Source organism: Canis lupus, chromosome 4 (genome assembly GCF_048164855.1).
Source record: "Canis lupus baileyi chromosome 4, mCanLup2.hap1, whole genome shotgun sequence".
Lineage (NCBI taxonomy): Eukaryota > Metazoa > Chordata > Mammalia > Carnivora > Canidae > Canis > Canis lupus.
This window is the reverse complement of record NC_132841.1, coordinates 73,137,822-73,160,457: the sequence shown is the minus strand read 5'-3', so window position 1 is coordinate 73,160,457 and position 22,636 is coordinate 73,137,822. Positions and strand designations below refer to the sequence as shown.

The 22,636-nt window shown below is 36.1% G+C and overlaps 1 protein-coding gene across 5 annotated transcripts in view; it reads right to left on the bottom strand.

The window, feature by feature from the left end:
- Positions 1-22,636, bottom strand: part of LMBRD2 (LMBR1 domain containing 2) — a 43,978-nt gene that overhangs the window by 11,863 nt on the left and 9,479 nt on the right. For all 5 annotated transcript variants that reach the window (XM_072824886.1, XM_072824888.1, XM_072824887.1 and 2 more), the window contains exons 4-14: positions 21,470-21,565; positions 18,236-18,403; positions 17,058-17,268; positions 12,176-12,250; positions 10,887-11,000; positions 10,333-10,516; positions 6,447-6,628; positions 5,784-5,917; positions 4,939-5,044; positions 4,004-4,101; positions 133-236 (exon numbers count right to left, since the gene is read on the bottom strand). In XM_072824886.1, coding sequence (XP_072680987.1) covers positions 133-236; positions 4,004-4,101; positions 4,939-5,044; positions 5,784-5,917; positions 6,447-6,628; positions 10,333-10,516; positions 10,887-11,000; positions 12,176-12,250; positions 17,058-17,268; positions 18,236-18,403; positions 21,470-21,565 — 1,472 coding nt within the window. The remainder of the gene's footprint in view (positions 1-132; positions 237-4,003; positions 4,102-4,938; positions 5,045-5,783; positions 5,918-6,446; positions 6,629-10,332; positions 10,517-10,886; positions 11,001-12,175; positions 12,251-17,057; positions 17,269-18,235; positions 18,404-21,469; positions 21,566-22,636) is intronic.

The window sequence follows — 22,636 nt, the reverse complement described above, 5'->3', positions numbered from 1 at the left end:
TGTTTTTGTAGAATTTTAGCTAAAAAAAACATTAATTTCTTAAGAGATTAAAAATTACAAATTATAGAAACACTAATTCGTATTTTGAGTTTTAGAACTTTCCTTTCCTTGATTTTAAAAGACAAATCTTACCTCGTCTGATTAATTCTTTTCCTTCATCAACCAAGTCTGATGTCATATCATTATCTCCCATGAACTGCTGGAAACCAAGTAGATTCAAACAACGAGTTCCCAAACTAATAAAAGTAGATTTTTAAAAAGGCAAGCATTATTTCTCATTGTAAATGTTTAAACTCTTCTTTGGTATTGTCATTCCAAAGAAGCCTATATTTTATTATTACTTATCACAGCAAGTTATGTAGTTATAATAACTTGTCTTTCTTTAAGAAGGACTTATTTCTCTTTCTAAGAAGTTTATATAGCCAGTATTCCATTAACAAGGTATGCACCATACCCAGATTTCTTACAAAAACACACTGAGTTGGGTTATTTGTATACCTTCAGAAAATTATTACACAAGAATACAAAACAATGGCTCTAATACAAATGCAATTTGTTCTTTTCTTATATTCACACAATTTTAATGCTGAAAATACACAACTAGTATTTTTAAGTATAAAACAACATGGTTTAGAAAATCTTAATTATGAAAATTAATTTTCCTGTTCAATTTTTTTAAATAACCTAAAAGCTAGTCAATTCCATTTAAATGGATTTTATTATACACTCAGAATTTATTACTATGTCTTACCTGAGGGCTATTATTTTATCTTATTTGCTGTTTACTTTAAACCTCACTGTTGTATAGAACAAGAGTACTCTGAAAATATGACACACAAGGAAAGAAGCAATGGATGGACAGGCAGGATTAATATTTGTTAAGATCCTACGATTCAGGACAGCCCTGGTGGCTTAGTGGTTTAGCTTTGCCTTCAACCCAGGGCATGATCCTGGAGACCCGGGATCGAGTCCCACATCAGGCTCCCGGCATGGAGCCTGCTTCTCCCCCTGCCTGTGTCTCTGCCTCTCTCTCTCTTTCTCTCTCTCTGTGTCTCTAATAAATAAGTAAAATCTTAAAATAAAATAAAAAAAAAGACCCTGCTATTCATCAGCCAATTTACAGACACTCTCTTACCTTATTCTTACTGTGATCCTAAGAAATAATTATTTTACAGATAAAGAAACAGAGGCCCAAAGGGTTAAATACTTTGCTAATGATCATTTAACAAATTTTAGAGCTAGAATTTAAATCCAAGACAAAACAAAGACCAAGGACTTTTTGTTGCCTTAGTTTCAGACTTTTTCACTGAGGATCAGACTTTTTCACTGATGTACTCCTCATGGCATAAGCCCAAACACATACATGGAGCAAGGGAGGAAGAGAGGAAGAAGGAGAAAGAGGGATGAGTGTGTGTGTGTGGGGGGGGGGGGGGTGCATGTGAGCATTACACTGAGGAAAACAGTGGAGCGATTACAAGAAAGTAAAGGTCTCCCATTTTACACAACTGATGTGTAAGAAATACAACTAATTCATAACACATCTCCTTGCTTTAATACATAAGGAATGTTTTATATGATTTATCATTGAGCAAAACTGGGGTTTCAGATAGATGGTTATGCTAATTCTGTGACACTAAATACTTCCTTACTATCTTCACACCCTTGTGGGAATACAATACTCTAGGAGGAGAAACCCCAATTAGATAATTATTTCTGGGAAGGTCATAGCTTTTTCTAGTGTCAGGAAATAGCCTTACACTCTCTAGGCAGTTAAGTCTAAATATTAACTCTAGGGATGGCTGTGTTGTTAGTAACATGGGAATTAGTAGGGTGCCTGGGTGACTCAATTGGTGACAAATTAACTCTTGATCTCAGCTCAGGTCATGATCATAGAGTGGTGGGATAGAGCCTTACGTTGGGCTCCATGCTCTGTAGGGAGTCAGCTTGAGATTCATTCTCATATTCTCTCTCTCTATCTCTTTCTCTCTCTCTCTCTCTCTCTCTCTCTCTCTCGTTTTTGCCCCTCCCCCTCTGTGCATGCTCTCTCTCTAAATCAATCAATCTTAAAAAACAAAACATGAGCATTAGACTAATTATGGCAGCATTTCAAAAGAAAATGGACCTATGAAGCAAATTATCACTAAAATGTCACTAAGGCACTGTTTCATATTATCTCTATAATAGCATATCTATTTTGAGAGATAATTTGAAAATTGAAGAATCTGACCTTTCTTTTCCTAAAAGACAAACTGGCACTCAAAGTTTATCCCAATTAACTCTAAAATAATACCTTTAATGGATTAATAATTTTCCTTTTAGATACAATAACTCTTTATATTTACGATTTTACAGTTGATAAACCACTATCCCACCCATCTATTCCTTGATCCGTGTAACACCCTAATATAAAGTAGGAAGATATGCTAATCTTGCCAACAAAACTAACATGTGAAGACACAGATCAAAAGTTCTTAATGTTTCATTAGTAATTTTATAAACCTTTAAAATAAATAAGCATATAATCAAAATTAAGTCTTAGACATGCAAAGTGTGGTTTCCTCCTTTACTACCTCATTTTCACAATGATGACACATTTCACAAACCTATGGTCTTTTCTACCTTATAGAAAAAAAATCTTGAAATTTAGATTTTCTATGAGTTCATATTAACAGTTTTATTTTAAAATATAATCTTTTATTTTAGCTATAAGAAGGTAAAATATAAATATTTTAAAACATTCAATAGAGAATTTATTTCAAAGGATACTTGACTTTACTCAAAATCCTCTTAATGAATACATACATATTATTTGTAATAGCAATAGAATGGTATCAAAAGATTTAAATGAAAAGTGGTTAGAAGAAACATTTTCATCAGAAAGGCAAACTGATGGACATCAATAAATATTTTTTCAGGGGCACCTGAGTGGCTCAGTTAGTTAAATGTTTGACTCTTCATTTTGGTTCAGGTTGTGATTTCTGGGTGGTGGGATCAAGCCCTGCCGTCAGGCTCTACACTCAGTGGGGAGTCTGCTTAGTATTCTCTCCCCTCCCTTGGTCCCTCCCTCCCTTACACCTGTGTTCTCTTGCTCTCTCTCTCTCTCAAATAAATAAATCTTTAAAAATAAATAAATATATATTTTTAAGATTTTATTTATTTATTTGACACAGAGAGAGAGATCACAAGCAGGGGGAACAGCAGGCAGAGGGAGAAGCAGGCTCTCCATCAAGCAGGGAGCCTGATGTGGAGCTTGATTCCAGGACCCAAGGATCACAACCTGAGCCAAAAGCAGGCACTTAAATGACTGAGCCACCCAGGCACCCCAGTAAAAATTTTCTTTAACTTTTTGGTGTGTCACGGAACACCTAAGCAGTTGGGTGAAGAGGGCAGACACAGTACAGGATGATGGCTCTTGACATGTGGAAATAGGGAAGACAGGGTGTTAGAAGCCAAGCATATTTACCTCCTTTTGAGCTGTACCCTTGCCAAGATTCAATTATTTTCTAATCCTATAAAAAGTGGTAGGCTGTGTCCTTTCCAGCCTTATATGTACTGCCCAATTACAATCGCTCCTCACATGATATTTTGTGCTGGCTAAGGTCTAAGACATCTAGAAACCCAGCAATGATTGTGGGGAAAGCCCTTAGACTCATTTATGTTACTGGATAAAAAGTGGGCATGGGATTATTTTATAAGCTAAATCAACTGTCAGGTGTTGAAGGCCAGGACTTAGAGTTAACATTCTGTAATCAATCCTATCACTTGTAGCCTAAATACTTATAAAAGAATGACTGTACTTCTCTTTTCTTAAAAATACCTTCAGAGTGAAAACCTGTCCTCATCACTTAAGCAAATCCTTTAAACTACCTACAGTTCCCCGAAAGCCACAATAAAACAAACAACAACCAAAACCTGACCAGTAAATATTTAAAAACAGCTTTGAGACAGGATATCCAGATTGGACAAGAGTAGGAGGAAAAATTATCAATGTTAAGTTTCTTACCTAAAGTAAGTAGCAATGCAGAGAATTACCACCAACATAGGATAATATATATAGAATCCATCTGCGATAAAGGATAAAACTTTCATGGAACCCATAATCTAACAAGCCAAAGGAAAAAAAGGAAGTTAAATTAGTACAGTTCTGTATTTTTCATTACTTTCCACCTTTAGAAAATTCACTCTTAACCCAGCATATTAACAAATTTGGAGTTTTCGAAAAGTAGAAATAAAGCTCTAAATGGATTGATTTTTAAGTTCTCATCATAAGAAAAAAAAAACAGTCTGATGTTAACTAAAGATACTGTGGCAATCATTTCAAAATATATACATACATCATATCATTCTGCTGTATATTTTAAACTAATATGTTATATGTAAATTATGTCTGAATTTGCTTATTTATTGAGGTTTTCATCTAAAGAAAATATTTTATAAATATTATTGAAATTTATTGTGTACATAAAGATTATAAATATAAAAGCTAATATTATAGATGAAGTCTATTGATATTGCTCAGTTGCACAAGCAATGTGCACCAAAAAACTTTTTTTACAATAAAAGAGAGAAAAAAAATAATTTTTATCCAGTCATTAGTAGTTACATATACAACCTTTAAAAGAAAGTTTGATATTAAAAAAAGATCCTAATAACACTACAAAACTTTTTTGCTAGCATTACAAGAAATTCCACAGTATGGGACGCCTGGGTGGCTCAGAAGTTAAACGTCTCATCTGCCTTTGGCTCGGGTGTGATCCTGGAATTCTGCGATCGAGTCCGACATCAGGCTCCCTGCGTGGAGCCTGCTTTTCCCTCTGCCTATGTCCCTGCCTCTCTCTTTCTGTGTCTCTCATGAATAAATAAAATCTTTAAAAAAAAATCCACAATAATACATCTCATAGAGACAATCTTAAAAAACTGTTTTCTGACTATACTTACAGATGTATAAGCAGTTGGCTGTGTATTCTGGTGAGAGATGGATGAATCCATATGGGTCAAACCCAAGAAATTAAGACACAACGGAGGAGTCAAACGGCAAAATAACCTGTAAAAACGCATTTATAAACAGAATATGTAAAAAAAAATAGTAGCAAAATACATTTTACTATATTGAAATATAACTATTATTTCCATCAGTATGTATATTTACCTTGAATTCTTAATGTGAAATGTCCTTACCTGAGAGATATTCTGAAAATCCTATTAATTGCATCTCCCTAAAATACCAACACCCACACAGCAAAACTCCAGCCTCAGACTGCCTACTTTGATGGTGTTTGCTGCTGCTTTATCCTAACAATTTGTGGAGTGCTACATATGCACTTTTTTCAAGTCTACCATCTGTGTAATCTGTCTCAGAATGGCAAGGACAGCAATATCCTCAAGGGGAACTGGACTTACTAAATTTCTTAGCAAAGATTATTCCTGTTTGTTTTCTCAAGCCCTCATAATGCAGTTTGATGCCACCAAATCTCAGAACTCTCTAGGTCTGACTTAGCCCCCAAATTTTCAAATGATCCTAGTATTTACTAATCTATTTACTGAATCTCTGATTTGTAAATCCAGGCTGTCTTTCTTTTTCTCTCTAACCTAGCAAACCTAATATAACCTTAAGCTTCAAGCAGGATTTAGTCAGCAAACATCTAACTAATGCTTGAACCTAATCAATGAGCTCACATAGATACAGGTGCTAGTGGAACACCCGTAAACAAGAAATAAATGAGAAATCCATAGAATGCATGCAATGGAGTCACCCGCTTGTCTCTATACACAGTCCTACTTACATGCCACTGAAAAGAAGGCTGTAAGCATCAGTTTGGTGATGTGAAGCCAAGTAATAATAGTTAAATACACGAATCCTGAACACAGTAGAATAAACACAGATGCTCAGAAAGAAGATGGAAAGGAAACAAGCAATCTGAAAAAGAAGCAAAACCAGCTTAAGACTAATCGACTTGGGTACTTTATATACTTTTCTTAAGCAGTATCCCTTATTTCCGGCTAACATTTATTGACATCCTAATATTTAAACACAGTAACAGTTTTTCTTAACCATCTAAGAAAATGAATTTATAAAAAAATCTACATCTCAACCAGTTCAACAACCTGTCCATGAGTTTCAAATCTACCTCCTAAAGTGCGCCCATTCTCCCACTCCCTTGGCAATTCTCCATATGAAGACCCTAAATTAAATAGCTTCACTGGCATAAAGAGGGTCAAAGTATTCTCATAAAAGGATTCTGTACTATTTTGCACCTTGTCATCTTCCCTCAAACACAATTCTTAGTTTAGGTAAATGGATGAAGACCATTTTTGAAAGTCTGAATAATAACAGCGCAGGGAACTTTACTGCTTTCATTGTTAGTAAAATAAATAAAGAAAAAATAACAGTTGACAACTATACTATGAACTGACACATGTTTATGACAGAAATGAAATAAACCAACCTCAATATAAATATAATTGTACGTTTTTTCAGCCAGCTGTATGAAGACTGCAAAGAGGGATAAGACAGGTGTAGTGCTAAAAAATGTGCATTCGGACCACACAACAATCACAGAGAAGATGGACAAAACCACAGCAAGTATCCTATAAAACCATGGTCGCAAAAGACATTCCCAGTACCATTCTGGAAGATAAAAGAAAAAAATTAGGAAAACCATTAAAGGAGTAAGTGGGTATTTACATTACTTCAAAATATCCCCAAACAAGATCTATAACTGCAAAGAGGAAAACAGTTAAGTTCACAACAGAGGAACCAGGCAGATTTGGCTCCTCGCCAAATAATCACCAGTAATGGGACAGTAAGTAACATCATGTGCCTCCTGCCATGAAGCACTGAGAACACAGTATCAGTGCCACCGTATTCCCACCCAAAATGTAAAGCCTGCATCCAACATGAGGAAATATCAGACTCAAACTCAGGGATACCCAATAAAAAACTGGCCTAGAGTCTCCAAAAATATCAACGTCATAAAACAAAAAGAAGCTGAGAAATCGTTTCAGATAAAAGAAAACTAAGGCGACATGACACTTGAGTGTGCTGCATTTTAAAAATCTGGGATTTTTTTTTTATAAATTTATTTTTTATTGGTGTTTAATTTGCCAACATATAGAATAACACCCAGTGCTCATCCCATTAAGTGCCCCCATCAGGGCCCGTCACGCAGTCACAACCCCCCCCCACCCACCTCCCCTTTCACCACCCCTAGTTCATTTCCCAGTTAGGAGTCTTTCATGTTCTGTCTTCCTTTCTGATATTTCCCACTCATATTTTCTCCTTTCCCCTTTATTCCCTTTCACTAAAAAATCTGGGATTTTTAACAAAGAATATTTTGGGATAATTTGATTAAGGTCTATAGATAACAGTTCCATATCAAAGTTCATTTCCTGGTTTGATCATTGTATTTGGTTATATAAGAAAATGTCCTTATTTTTAGAAATTCTACACTGAAGCATTTAGGAGAAAATGGCATCACATCTGGTTTCAACTCTGAAAAGATTAAGGAAAAAAAGATAAATTCGGGTAAACCATTACCATGTGGAGAATCTGGGTGAAGCATATACAAGAATTATTTGTACTAATCTGACAATTCCCAGTTAAGTCTGACTTTAGGTATAAAAAAAAATAAAAGTAAAAAAAAAAAAGAAACAAAGAAAAAGAAAAAAGCTACCCAAATTGAAAAGGCTGTATTTTCACTTCATTCACTGAGGTATTGAGTTCTGAGCTCACACACTAAAAATTTCAACCTTACTCTCAGCACAATTCCTGGTGAGCTCATGGTCCAAACTGATGATTTTTTTTTTTTTTTATGATAGAGAGAGAGAGAGAGAGAGAGAGAGAGGCAGCGATATAGGCAGAGGGAGAAGCAGGCTCTATGCACCGGGAGCCCGATGTGGGATTCGATCCCGGGTCCCCAGGATGGCGCCCTGGGCCAAAGGCAGGCGCCAAACTGCTGTGCCACCCAGGGATCCCCTGATGATCCTTTTTTTAGTCCCTTTGGAGTCTTTCACTTCCTTGCCCTCCTTTCCCCCAGAGGTCTCATCTCCACCCCACCCTTGCAACTCACGCACACCCCTCATCCCTAAGCCTCTCACTGCCAATAACTCCCACCCTTCCTTTTAATCTCATTACTGGGTCCCTGTTTCCAAGCAATATCTTCATCTAATATTCCAATTCCACTGACTGACCTTACCTGCATCAATGATCCATTCATTCTAGCACCTTTGTATTGCCCTTAAGGCCCTGGTACCCTATTGCTTTCTTTACCAGCTCGGATTCTATAGTCTTTGAGGAGAACTAGTCTCCAACATCCCACTTTCTTTGCCCTCTCTTGCTTCTCTGCAGTTGCTAACTGAAGCCACACCCTGGTCAGATCCAACTTTCCAGCTGCTCTGAGCCTGCACCCATGGAGCTGCACACCGCAAAAGGGAGACACACAACTTTGCTGACTGGTCTCACTTAAACTCTTACTTCCCAGCTTCAGGCGGACCTTGAGCACTGCCTGGCTAGCCGATTATAATTCACCAATCTTCTCCCAGGCCTTTTCTCCTTAGCAACTATTTTGTACCTTCCCTTCTCTCTTCAAATCTCCCAAATCTCTTCTCCTATACTTACTCTTAGCATTTCACAGAGTAGCTGGCAGAAGGGAGCCTCCCCAAGTTCCCACTACCACCTCTTCTTACCTGCTCAGGTACATTTGTGCCTTACTTCCTAATCTAAGGGGATTCTCTGCTGTTCACTATTTCCCATTTCATGGCTCCTTCTCATGAACATCAGCAGAGCTATGCTCCTCTCTCATTACATTTCCTCCAAGACACTGTTCCCAAATTACATGCTATGATTGATCTTGACCCTGCCATCCTCCTTCAGCTACTACTTCTTTTCTCTACTCCCTTTTATAAGGAAAACATTTTACATTTTCTATTCTCTGCCTCTTAATTGCTCTCCTTATTTCTTTTAAACTCCAACTAAGCTTTCTTATCCCCTCAACCTCCACCTCACTTCTCTGAAATCCAATGGCCAAGGCTTCATGTGACTGTAGACGCATCTACAACATTTGGAAAGGTGCTTTACATACCCCTTTCCTCAAAACACCTCACCATCCTGCTTTTCTTCCTACTTCACTGGCCACTTCTCTTTTAGCCTTTTTCCTGGTTCCTCCTCATCAACCCAATGTTTACATTCTGGAATGCCTCGATTTGGTCCTCTGACTTTCTCTCGCTTTTATCATTTACTTCTTTGTTGATTTTATTCTGACCCATAGCTCACTGATATGATACACTGATGATGCCTGATTTTTACTTGTAGACCAGACTTCTCCCCTGAATTCCCATTTCTACAGCCAGCTACCTACTCAGCACTTTCTTCACACCTCTATGTATACATTGTTTATTTTTCTCACTCCACAAAGAGGAATTTTCATCTTTACACTTACTGATAAGTAAGTACCCAAGCACCCAACAATGGATAACATATATGTTCTCAAATACTTGTCAAATGAATGAAAATAAGTATTTCTTTTATTTAATTAGAAAAGATCTTTGCTGAAGGAGTTTTCCAAGATACATTATGGGCATTGTCTTCATACTCAAGACCAAATATGAGAAAGAGAACATAAGGTTTATTTAGAAAAATAAGGTAAATGGAAGTGTTAATACTATGACACTTTGGCATATTTTCATTAAGTTCTTCATACTAAATCTGATAACGTTTGAAGAGAGTGTGACAAACAATCATTAAAGAGAATGAAATAGGTGCCTCAGCAGTTGAGTGCCTGCCTTCAGTCCAGGGTGTGATCCTGGAGTCCCAGGATCAAGTCCCACACTTTGGGCTCCCTGCATGAAGCCTGCTTCTCTCTCTGCCTGTGTCCTTGCCTCCCTCTCTCTGTGTCTCTCATGAATAAAAAAATAAAATCTTTAAAAAAAAGAGAGAATGAAATAATTACAAATACTCAGTGTAGGTCTTGTAAATAGACCAATAGATATAAATAATCAAAGACTTGTTAGGGAAATATTTTAGTAGTATGTCAAGACTGAAGAAGAGACCCAAGCTTATGATATAAAATTGCTTAAAATTCTAATTTTTTAGAGTATGTATTATGAATACATAATATGCTTGATGCATTGCATATATTTTTGGATAGAATTTTGGTTAACTGTAAAGTAACAGTAGAAACTGATAATCTGTTATATAACCAGTAAAATATTTTTAGAGGGGAGGTTTATCAAATATATAGTACCACATGGTATATATCAAATAATACAAATATGATTCAACTCTGCACTTAGAAAAATTATCATTAAATTTTGAAATTATGTCAAATTACGTACCAACTGTAGGATTATAAAAATATTGGATAAATTTGTTTTCTGGCTCTGGTGACTGAAAGGTATGAACAAACTGATGAGTAGCACTAGTTTCATTTTTTGCTACATCTTCTAGATAAAATGCTTGCTCCAGAAGAATCTGCCATTGTACTTGAGTTCGACGGTGCCTCTGAACTGAATAAATCACCTAAAAAAGAGAACAGGGGAATATGTCTTTCAGTGTTCTGATCCAGCAGTGTTTCATCTTCCTGCCAGACAGCATATTTTGGTTCTCATAACAATGGGGAAATGTCCGTGGCACTTGCTGGGTTGAGCCAAGGATGTTAGTATTCAACAACACATGTAACAATTAGGTTCAGTGAATAATTCTCCTTCCCCAAATACCAACAGTAACCCTGTTAAGAAACACATAGTTAAAACAATTCAAAAAGAAAAATGCACAGGATCAAAGAAAGTTTCAAATACATATTCACTCAAAATTCCCTTTATGTGGACAGTAATTATAAATCTAACTAAAATTATCAGTAAGTAAAAAAAGCTATTATTAATAAAGTTACCTGTTTATGTAGTTTTACCAGACTCTTTTCACTTGGGTAGGTATTATGCTTTTCATCAAAATCTTCATAATCATCCATGTTCCTACCCATTTTTTCCTGATATTCTGTAGGGCACTAAAAGGGACAAGCAGATTTTTTAAAGTCTCATTTTCAAAAAACTTAAAAATTTTATTTTTATTACAAAATCTTCTATTCTTGGGCATGTCTAGTATTCTCAAAAACATCATCTTCTTTCATTGGCATCTCTAGATGGTTGGATTTTTAGTTCCTGACATTTTCTTGAAAATGTTTTAGATATATTGAGTGTTTTCCTTCTCCTATTAATATTAATCTTTATTATCAGATATACTAGCTGTGGTAGGGTAAGGGAGTTACCTACATGAAGCAATAAGTATCTGAGAGGATTAGGTTATGTAGGCACATGATGAAACTATTATTTTCCTAGGTAAAAATGAAGAAGAATCATAATAAATCCAAGATGTTGGATTTTTAAAAGGCATGGAACAGAAAAACACATGATTTGGGGTCATCTGTCTTGTTAGTTATTCATTACTTACCTGAACTTGGGCAAGTTACTTAACCTCTCTGAATAGGTCTCAAAAGGTAGCATTGTAAGAGAAATGATTAGAGAATTGATTCTCATGCCCATCATCTTAGTCAAAGGGAACACTAGCTAATAATCAGCATAACAGATTTAAAATAGAGGAAAAGAAATAGTTCAGTGGTTCTATGGTTGCAAAGACAATGACTGAACAGCTCATTTTTGGAATAATCATTTTGGAAGTATACAAATACCCCAATTCAATCCCAATGCAGTAAAACCTTAATTGTATGGCTTCTTGTTAAATATCTGTCTTAAGTATCTCATAGGGCCATTCATTTTACGATGTACTTCATATATTGTAAACTGACATGCAGGGAGCAAGTGAAAGAGATTACTGAGGCCCTAGTTTATTATAATGACCACATTCAATGACACTTAGAAACTGTGACGGTCCATCTCTATTGCTGCATCATAGCAATCAGTATACATATTAACGTAACTTCTACATCCAGATTTCAATGAAAAATATTGCCAATAATTAAATGTTAAACTCGTAATAACTACTGAACAAATTCTATGTGCAGATTACTACCAGTTTATGGTTAATATTTCATTGAAAATGGAAAGGATATGAGAAGACCTGAGTCATAGGCTGTTCTCATACTTTTCTGATACTTCTATTATAATATTATATTCTACAAATTTGTATGTCAAAAGAAAAAAGATGAGGATTATAATTAATCACCTTTTTAAGAATCGTGTCAACACATTTTCTCAATGGGTGGTTATACTTGATGCTGTCATTCACTTTACGAACCTCCTATAAAAAAGAGTAAGAGGAATAAAAATATTTCCATTTCTATACATCATATGCTTCAAATGAAACTGTTCTAGGTACCATATATGTTCTCACAAGTTTAATTTCAACCCAAATTATTCAGCGTACACATGAAGCTCCATTCACTGATTAAGTTATTGAGAATGTTAAGTAAAAATACAGAATTATAGGATAGCAATACCTATATCCTCATGTTTTTTTACTACTTTCTAAGATTTATTCCCTTATCATTTGCTGACTTGTACACAATGATGAGCAGGCATTATAAAAAAGCCATGAAGGATCAGACAAACTTTGCGATGTTGCACTCCTCCACCTGGCTCAGGAAGCTCAATTATCTCATCATCTAAAATACGGTGAAGAAATCAGAGGAAGCAACAGGAAACAAACATCACAAAGCACCTGCCCCTTTCCAATGAGAGAGTCCTCTACAGCAGTCACAACTACTGACTCATTCCACATTTGTTTATTAAGAGCACACTAATGCCAGCACTGTGCTAGGTGGAAAGTCACAGTAGTCCATACTGGAGAATGTGGTAGGAAGACATGACATTACAGGTCTTTAAAGATGACGGGCTGATGGGATGCCTACGTGGCTCAGTGGTTGAGCATCTTGCCTTTGGCTCAGTGTGTGATCCCTACGGTCCTGGGATCGAATCCCACATTGGGCTCCCTATGAGAAGCTGCTTCTCCCTCTGCCTATGTCTCTGCCTCTCTCTATGGGTTTCTCACATAAATAAATAAAATCTTTAAAAAAAAAAAGATTATGGGCTGATGGTGAGGTAATAAACAAGTTAGGGATTTTGAAAGGTATAAAGGGGTTGCGGGGGAATCTTTACAACCTGTAGTTCGCAAAAAACAACAATATTCTATAATACTAATGGAATAAAAAAAAAAGAGTTGGAACCACTGTTCTTGGCAAAACAAACGACATGTTCAAGGGCTGAGAGGCAGAGAAACTGACCAGAGTATTAAAAAGCACATTCTGATTGTAGAGTAGAGAATGGCCCTAGGACCATCTGTCATATAGACAAAATTATGAAAAGATATTTATGTCTTATATGACAAAAAAAATCACTTCCCTTATTATATAGAGAGTGCTTACAAATCAAGCAAAGATTGGGAAGACACATAAGAAACTATTGTGAAATGTCTGGTAAGATCATCAAGCTCACTAAAAACAATTACAAATTTTAAAAATAAGAAGTTTTCTGGCAAAATTATATAACTTCTTTGGAAGGTAATTTAGCAATAACTATCAAAATTTAAACTATGTAGACCTTATACTCTGTACCAGTAGACATTGCTCCTGTCAGGAGTTTAGCTTAAGGAAGAAAACACATTATTCAAAAAGAAATGGTATGGAAAATACTATGTAATCCAGTGTGGGAGGCTTTCTGATAAACTTATTACTTAAGCTGAGATAAAAAGAATGAGTAGGAGGTAGGTCAGCCAACCAAAGGAAGGGGCAAGACTATTCCAAACAGAGGGGCAGCCTGTATGAAGGCCTCCAAGCAGAAGTGCATGAAGAGTTTCAAGGAACTGAAAGAAGTAATGTGACCATGGGAAGAAAAGGAGAGTAAGCGCCTGAGCAGCACTTGATCCGGCTGAAGAAAACCAAAGCCCTCCAGAAGGCCTTGGTAACAGTTCATCTGAGGTCAGTTGAGTGAGGCCTAACTGCAGGAGTGTGACAGGATTAAGACTTGGGTTTTTAAAAGACTCTCGAATCATCATTGCATTGTATTACTAAATTGCCTTCAAATTTTGTTGACTTGTTAGTACAACTTTGAATATGAACCATACAGTCTGCTTATAAATTATGCATGAAAATACTGTATTTTTCCTTTAAAATTTTTGAGCCATATTATACAAAAATAAGTACTGAAACAGTTAACTAATGATATTTACTATATCTGTTATAAATTTAAGATTCCTTTAAAAGTTCGTAACTTCCATGAAGTGTAGAAAGTATTTGAAATATTGCTTATTTTCTTCATCTAAAATAATGTAACTTAGACTCCTGACTCTGGGAAATGAACTAGGGGTGGTGGAAGGGGAGGAGGGCGGAGGGTGGGGGTGAATGGGTGACGGGCACTGAGGGGGGCACTTGACAGGATGAGCACTGGGTGTTATTCTGTATGTTGGCAAATTGAAAATCAATAAAAAATAAATTTATTATTAAAAAATAAAATAAATACAATACAATACAATACAATACAATACAATACAATACAATACAATACAATAAAATAATGTAACTTAGGGCAGCCCTGGTGGCTCAGTGGTTTAGCGCCACCTTCAGCCCAGGGTGTGATCCTGGAGACCCGGGATCGAGTCCCACGTCAGGGTCCCTGCATGGAGCCTGCTTCTCCCTCTACCTGTGTCTCTGCCTCTCTGTGTGTGTGTGTCTCTCATGAATAAATAAATAAAATCTTTAAAAAATAAATAAAATAATATAACGTAACTTAGAGCACTGACATCACTGTGCCTCATCACTAGGCAGGGCAAACAGCATCTATGAAGTCAGGCTAATGGGCAATTTTAAATAGTGGCTGTTTCTCCCTCCCCCAAATTCTCCACCTCAAAAAATGACAAATGGTAGAGATGATCTCTTATGCCTCTAGCAAATACCTTTTGAATGGTTTGACACGGCTTATAAGTTTATTAATGCTCCAAAGAAAAATAACAGACACACAGATGAATATATTCATCACAGAGAAAAACATAAAAACACTAAGCTGGTTTTTACAAAACTGTATTTGGGAGATTTTATGGATAAGTGAATAATATAATTAATAATTACCAAAAAAAAAAGGTGATTGACTTTTGTTATGTTAAAAATGTATTCAAAACCAGTCTATTTTGAACATTTTTGCTCAAAGTATTCATATTCTTGTTCCATGCCTTATTTTGCACACCTCCATCAGACAGATCATCCTAAAAAACATAGAGGATCAGGTCTCTTCCCACTGCAGGGTGTTAAAATGATTCCCTACTGCTTTCAAAAGATAGTCTGGACTTTTCAGTCTGACATTCATGGCCCTGCTATTTTGGCTACAACCTGTCTTCTAAATCTTACAAGCTTTGTCTTTTCCACATCAACCTTATGGTCAATTAATTTGGTTTTAAAACCTGGTATCTGACCAGGATGCTGTCAGCTATGAAAATTCTATCCATCCTTCAAGGCCCAGATCACACTTCACTTCCTTTTCTGATCACTATTCAGAAGTGAAGCCTCTCTTTACTACCACTGTGCCTTTGTATCCTTCACATCACATTGACCACAGACTGTATAATTTTCCACTCTAGACAGTTAGTATCCTAATGGCCAGTTCTGCATGGCACTTAACTCATCAAGAAGACAAGTATTTATTAAATGATGAAAACATTTTCTCAAGCTTACAAATTTGTAGATGTTCAGAAAAACATAAAAGACCCCAAGTTCCCTTGAAACAAATGGGCAAAGAAACTCACATGTGACAAATCATGCATTGTTTGATGGGGGGTGAAAGGGTGGGAGTTCTGCTATGTACGTGGACCTGCTGCTATTTTCAAATCATCCATTAGGGAAAGAAGGGTTTCTCAAAATAAATATATAAATGTATCAAATTAATATTTTGTACACTTTTCTAAAAATTTTTAAATCCCTTACATATGTGTTAAAATAACAAAGAAAGCACCAGTGCCAGTCCTAATTTCTGACACCCTGTTCCTTAGTAGAAGGTTCTTACTTAACAAATAACAACAACAAAATCCATCTTTCTTCAGACATTGATGATTCCTCCTAGTCAAATCGAGGTCTTGCTGTAATTAACGGGATTTACATTTCTTGAAGGAATACTGAATAACTGATATAAGTCATATTCCTCAAACCTGGAAAAACTGAATCTAGTATCAACTTTTAAGGGAAACACTATCAAATTTAAATTATCTTTTAAATATGTTTTCATCGGGACGCCTGGATGGCTCAGCAGTTGAGCTCTGCTTTCGGCTCAGGGTGTGATCCTGGAGTTCAGGATCAAGTCCCACATCGGGCTCCCTGAGGGGAGCCTGCTTCTCCCTCTACCTGTGTCTTTGCCTCTCTCTCTCTCTGTGTCTCTCATGAATGAATAAATAAAATCTTTTAAATAAATAAATAAATATTATCAAATATAAATTTTCATATTTTTCCTCAAGAACTCAAATTTTCAAATATAAATTTCCAAATAAACCAGATATAAACATAAAATTAGTTACACATAAATTATTTATTTTGAAAAATGTAGTAGTAGCCATCAGAAGCCTGAGGAAATGTAACAGAATACTATTTGTAGACTTACTCTTACATTTTGAATTGTCTTCTACCATTCTTACATTTTGTAGGGAAAAATGTAAAAAAGCCACACCAGATTTTTCAGTGACAACACATATTCTTCTGTTCATTTATTCATTCACTTAAAAAAAATGGGTGCTGAATATTTAAGTGTCTAGAGGACCAAGGAATGCATGTCAGCATAACCATATAATTGATCAACTAACCTGGGAGAGGGGTGCTATTCAAAGTTATCCCAAAATAACAAGCATAACCCTGCACTGTTGAATATATTCTCGTTTAATCTTTGTTGGTTGGAAGGTAGAGAGGACATCTTGTGAAGCTGAACTGCCAATAAGAAGTCATGCTAATGGATGGACCATTCTGAAGGATCACACATCACCAAATTTTCAGTGTAAAGCCCATCAGTGTGCTAAGAACAACAGCAGCAACAAACCAACCGTGACTGGCTGTAATGTGAGGTTTAAATATGCTCACCTCCATGACATCTTCTAAAGTCTCTTCTGCATCTGCTTTCTCTGTCATCAGTTTGGCTGCCTTAAAATACGTTTTCATAAGCAGATAACCTCTTTTTGCTCCATTCCAGTATGACCGAGGAATTTCTACCAAACCGTACCCCAACAGCAGCACAAGAAGGAACAGGCCCCACGTATTTGCTGCAGCTATCCCGATTGTCTGAAGCTGGTTCCTGAGGAGGAGGAAACATAAGCAGACAGCTGTGACAGTTATTTTTCCACGAAAAATATAAAATAAAGCTAACTAGTGTTAAATCGTTTTTTAGAAAATGGCCCTAAGTGATGGCTAGGATTCTATATGAAAAAAATTATCTTCCAAGCCTCAGTTACTTTTTTAGTGACAGCAGATAGTCTGCACGTTCTAAGAGGAAGTTAGAGTGTGACTGCAGAAATAGAGTTTAACACAGGAAACACTGCTTCTATAATAGTTAAAATTAGAGTCTAGGATAATTCCTGGCAAAAAATATACATATTTTGTCCAAAGAAAAGACAATTTTTTCATTAGGTGCTTTCTTAGTATTAATTAACCAAGAGAAGCCTGAAAAAATTTTAAAGCCTAAAAAATATTTTAACTTACATTGAGGCATACCTACAGGAATGCGATAGTGAGATTCATTACTGCTCCATTACTAAATTTCTGAGATCTATCTCTTCACATATATAGATCACAAGTATAACGCACATTTGTTATTATAATGTCTGAACCTATCATCAAAGAGAAATATGCCTTCAAATGATAGTCAGAACAAAAGAAAAAACATTCACAAATTCCAATGAAAAGGAAAACTAATTATTTTGTCATTACAAAACTATACACCCAAAACTAATATTACACTGTATGTTAACTAACTGGAATTTAAATAAAAACTTTTAAAAAATCATAAGAGTTAACACTTCTAACACATAGCTATTAAACAAAGCATTAGTCCTTTGTCTAATAGCTACATTTAAATATATTATTCCATTTTTTCCATCTTAGTAAGAGGGATTACTGGGATTTCTTTCTGGGGAACCTATAAAACACATAACTTGACATGTTCCTCAATGAAATGTCTATTTATCTGCATGTATGACTTAAAAATAAATTTTAAAAACTGCAAATATATATAGAAACAATGTTAAGAAGACAAGTTTTCTTACCATTCTAAGTGCAAATGTGGGTTTACAGCTACATAAATTAAAAATGCTCCAAAAATCAGCAAATAGGTGCCGTAATAAATTGCATTCTCAATCAGTGCAGTTTTGATCTTTCCGGTAATGGAAAACCCTCCTGATCTTGCATATGACTGCATAAAAGGTAACAGAATCCTGGACATTTGGAAAAAAAATATGATTAAAGAAACAATTGATATGTCTTCTCATCTCAAACACTAGAATTATGTGAATCTCAATTGTAATGTGTAGTTCTTTTCACAAATAAATATGATTTGAGTAATTATTAATACTGAACAAACTCTAATACATGACTGAGTATTTTGTAATATTAAATTTTGGAGAAAGCAAAGCACATCTCTGGGAGAAAAGGGGGCCACAATGACCAGCAGAGAGTACGACAGTATGAGTGACTTAAGATGAATCTAAGAAAAAAAGACCTTTAGAGTCTTTATGAAGACTTTGGACTGCATTTAGACAATGAGGAACCTTTTTCTTTAAGGGAGCCATGATCAAATTTAAGTCTTTTAAAGACTGATAAGGCTTTAGCAGGAAGAATGGACTGAAAGGTAACAAAATTGGGACTATATAGGAGAAGGTAAGGGGTGGCGATATGGTAAGAAGCAGGAGGGAAGCCTGGCTATGACTACACTGAGGTGAAGTACTTAGGACACATCTCAAACGAGCTGCACAGGAGGTAGTCGGCCATCCAGCTTCAGAATTCAGTAGAAAGGAGTAGAAACACAGATTCAGAGGAGTCCTCACCACATCTGTGGTACTGACATGACACGAGCAGATGAGATTTAGAAAGGTAAATATGTAGAAGGAAAAGGAAAGAGCTGAGGTTGAGCCTGTGAAAGATACTATTTTAAAGGAGAGGGAGAGACACAGGAGGAGGAAGAGCCAGCAAAGGAGACAGAGAAAAAATAGCAGAGAGGTATGGAAGAAAACCATGGAGCAAATGGAGGAGAAAACAGGAGAAGGAAGTGTTTCAAAGTGGAGAGAAAACAATAATCAAATGTTGCCAAGAAGTCAAGTTAATGCAGAACCTGTGTGTATGAGTGATGTGGGGCAAAAAAAAAAACAAAAAACAAAAAACAAAAAACAAGGCTTTGATAAGTTGAGGATAGAGTGAGCAATGAGTAAATGAAGATAATACATGCAGACAATTCATTTGAGAAGTCTGGCTAGGTAGGATATACTGTGGCATATTGATATCACGGAAGATTTTCCAGAAATGAAAAAGAAAAGAACACTGATACACGCAATACAACATAGATGAATCTTCCAAATTTGTGAGCCAAAAAAGGGATGCAGAAAAATACATACCACATAACTCCATGTTTATAAAGCTTAAAAATGGTAAAACTAATCTATAGATGTCAGAATCATGGCTACTTTTGATGGGGGTGGAGTGGCAGAGGTGTATGAGGGAAGCTTCTAGATGTAGCATACACATTATCAATGTTCTATATTATCAACTGAGTGCTAATTATCCGGGTGTATTCACTTTGAAAAAAGTCAAACTAAACACAATTTGTCATTTTTCTATACCAATTTATAATTCAATAAACAAGCCTCCCTCCAAAAATTAAGCTATGATGTACTCATCAATGAGGTTAGAAGCCAGGAAGTTGGAAACGGTTGTATGTGAGAGATTTTTTGTTTTTTTTCTTTCTTTTTTTCAAAAAGATGAGAGAATTGTGTATGCTTTGTTGAAACTGGCAGCTGCAAGTATAGGTAACAAGAGCTGAAGGGGATGGGTCCATATTTCAGGAAGAGAGATTTCACTCTGAAGTCAACTTTGAGAGTGACTCATTCTTTGAGAGGAAGGGAAAAGGATGGGTTGGTAGGTGTGCTGGTGAGAAGCTGAAAGAGCTGCCATCTGATGACTTGTATTTTCACTGTGAAGTAGAAAGTGAAGTCCTCTGCAAGGGGAGAAGGGATTGATTCCAGGACATAAAAGAGAGAGAAAGAGCCACAAAGGGAACAGTAGAGTTTGAGATTTGGAGTCATTAGAAAGACTTACCGTGGATGAAGAGTGAGCAGACTAGAGACACAAAGGAGGAAAGTCTGGCAATACTGGGGGCTCACATAAGTTTAATGAACATGAATCTACAGGGGCACTACTCTACTCTGCTCTGATTTTTCTCTTGCCATGTTCACTAGCTTCAGTTTTAGAGCTTAGTTGCCTGCAGAATATCTAAAATGCTCAGTACGTAGTGAATAATGTGTTTGGAGCACAGCAGAAAGACAAAGCTTTGGGGTGCTGGGTGGCTCAGTCTGTTAAGACTCCGATTCTTGATTTTGGCTCAAGTCATGACCTTTGGGTTGTGAGAGCGAGCCCTGTGACAGGATCCATGCTGGGATGCTGGGAGTGGAGCCTTCTTCTTCTTTTTTTTTTTTTTTGGAATGGAGCCTTCTTAAGATTCTCAGTCTCTCTCCCCCTGCCTCTCCCACCACCCCATCTCTTAAGCAAACAAAGACAAAGCTATAGTAGGTAGAAAGAAACATTTGGAATACATTGTGGCTATGGCAATAATCAGAGCCATATAGGGAAGGTCAGGTAGCAAGATGACCAAAAATGGGACCCCAGGACACATCAACATTTATGAAAATGGGCCACAGAAATAGAACTTGTGAAGGAAATGCAGCAGGTTGGGCTAAGCAGAAAGAAAGAAAACCAACAGACAATGATGACCTTAACAAGAGCAGTTTCATGTAAAACTAGGACTAGAAGACTGAATTGAAGGTCAAGAGAGAAGGCAGTAACTAGAAGGGAACAGTGATAGGGAAAAGTTTTCATTTTCTATTTCTCATTTGTCTGGTTTTTTTCTTTTCATTTCTTTTAAGATAGGAGAGAAACTGAATGAGCAGAAAAGTAGAATGTGCAGATTTATTTTTATTTTTTTTAATTTTTATTTATTTATGATAGTCACACACACACACACACAGAGAGAGAGAGGCAGAGACACAGGCAGAGGGAGAAGCAGGCTCCATGCACTGGGAGCCCGACGTGGGACTTGATCCCAGGTCTCCAGGATCGTGCCCTGGGCCAAAGGCAGGCGCCAAACCGCTGCGCCACCCAGGGATCCCCGAATGTGCAGATTTAAAAAAGAGTTACACTTGAATAAATTCTAGAATATGAAGGTTCACGAAGTATAATCTTTTTTTTAACTGTAACCAAATTTAAAGAATTTTTAATCCTTCACTACCACTTACCATGTTAAAAATTGTGATGTCCAATATACTACCCTCCAGAAAATTGGCATGATTCCATCAGGAATGTAACTCCATGGCTTGAAACATGGATGCTGGCTGTTTAATAATAATTTATAGCTAATTAATAAATAATTACTTAAATTATACAATTAATTTGTGCATGGCAAAGTTCATTTACATTCAGATGCAAATTACTGACTCTAACTTCTAAAATTTCATAGAAAACTTAAAACTCAAAGCTAACTACCAAACTAAAAAAACAGAGAGGAAACAAAACAGTTTGTTCTAGAAGAGGAATGCCATTTAAATTTTCAACTTTCAGTGTATTTTTAGTTCTTGAGTAAAAAGACAGCATGATACTCACCTAACAGACTGAAAATGTGACAGCCTTTAAAAGGGAATGTGTATTGAAACTAAATCTTTGATTTGATTGCCTTTAAAATACATACCCCCTAAAAAAAATACATACCCCCTAAAAAAAAATTAAAAGAAAAGAAATACATACCCCATTTGAGGGGCTGGTTATTTTCCAGGGAGGAGGGGTAGGGAAGCAAAAGACATTAGGTGATTAACTCCTGAAACTGGAGCCCTAACTAATCAGTCACTGCAGCACAGTTCCCATAGACAGAGACCAGTATCTGTAAAATTCTGTTTGAATTTTCTGAAGATACATGCATCTGACCACAGTATCTTCCATTAACAGTCTTCCTAGACCCTAAGTATATCATTTAGCCCAGGAGCTTCTAACAATTCATAATGGTTACTTATCTAGATCCAATTTTTAATGTGCTTCAAAGGAGAGTAATGTTTCAAATTTACCCTTATTCAGGTTAGATTAAAAAAAATAAATAAATAAAAGCTGCAAAAAGAAGCATGCAAACACTACCTAAAGCATTGTTAAAAGCTAGTCAACATTTATTAAAGTTTTTTACTTGGAAGTTGGATATGAATTTACATAATCTTTCAATGATTTGAACTTTATTCATTCTTGGTCTAAAAGTAAAAATGATTTCAGGGTGCCTGGCTGGCTCAATCAATAGAATGTGCAACTCTTGATCTCCGGATTGTGAGTTTGAGTCCCATGTTGGGTACAGAGATTACTGGGTGTTATGCTATATGTTGGCAAATTGAACTCCAATAAAAAAAAATATGTAAAAAAAATGAATA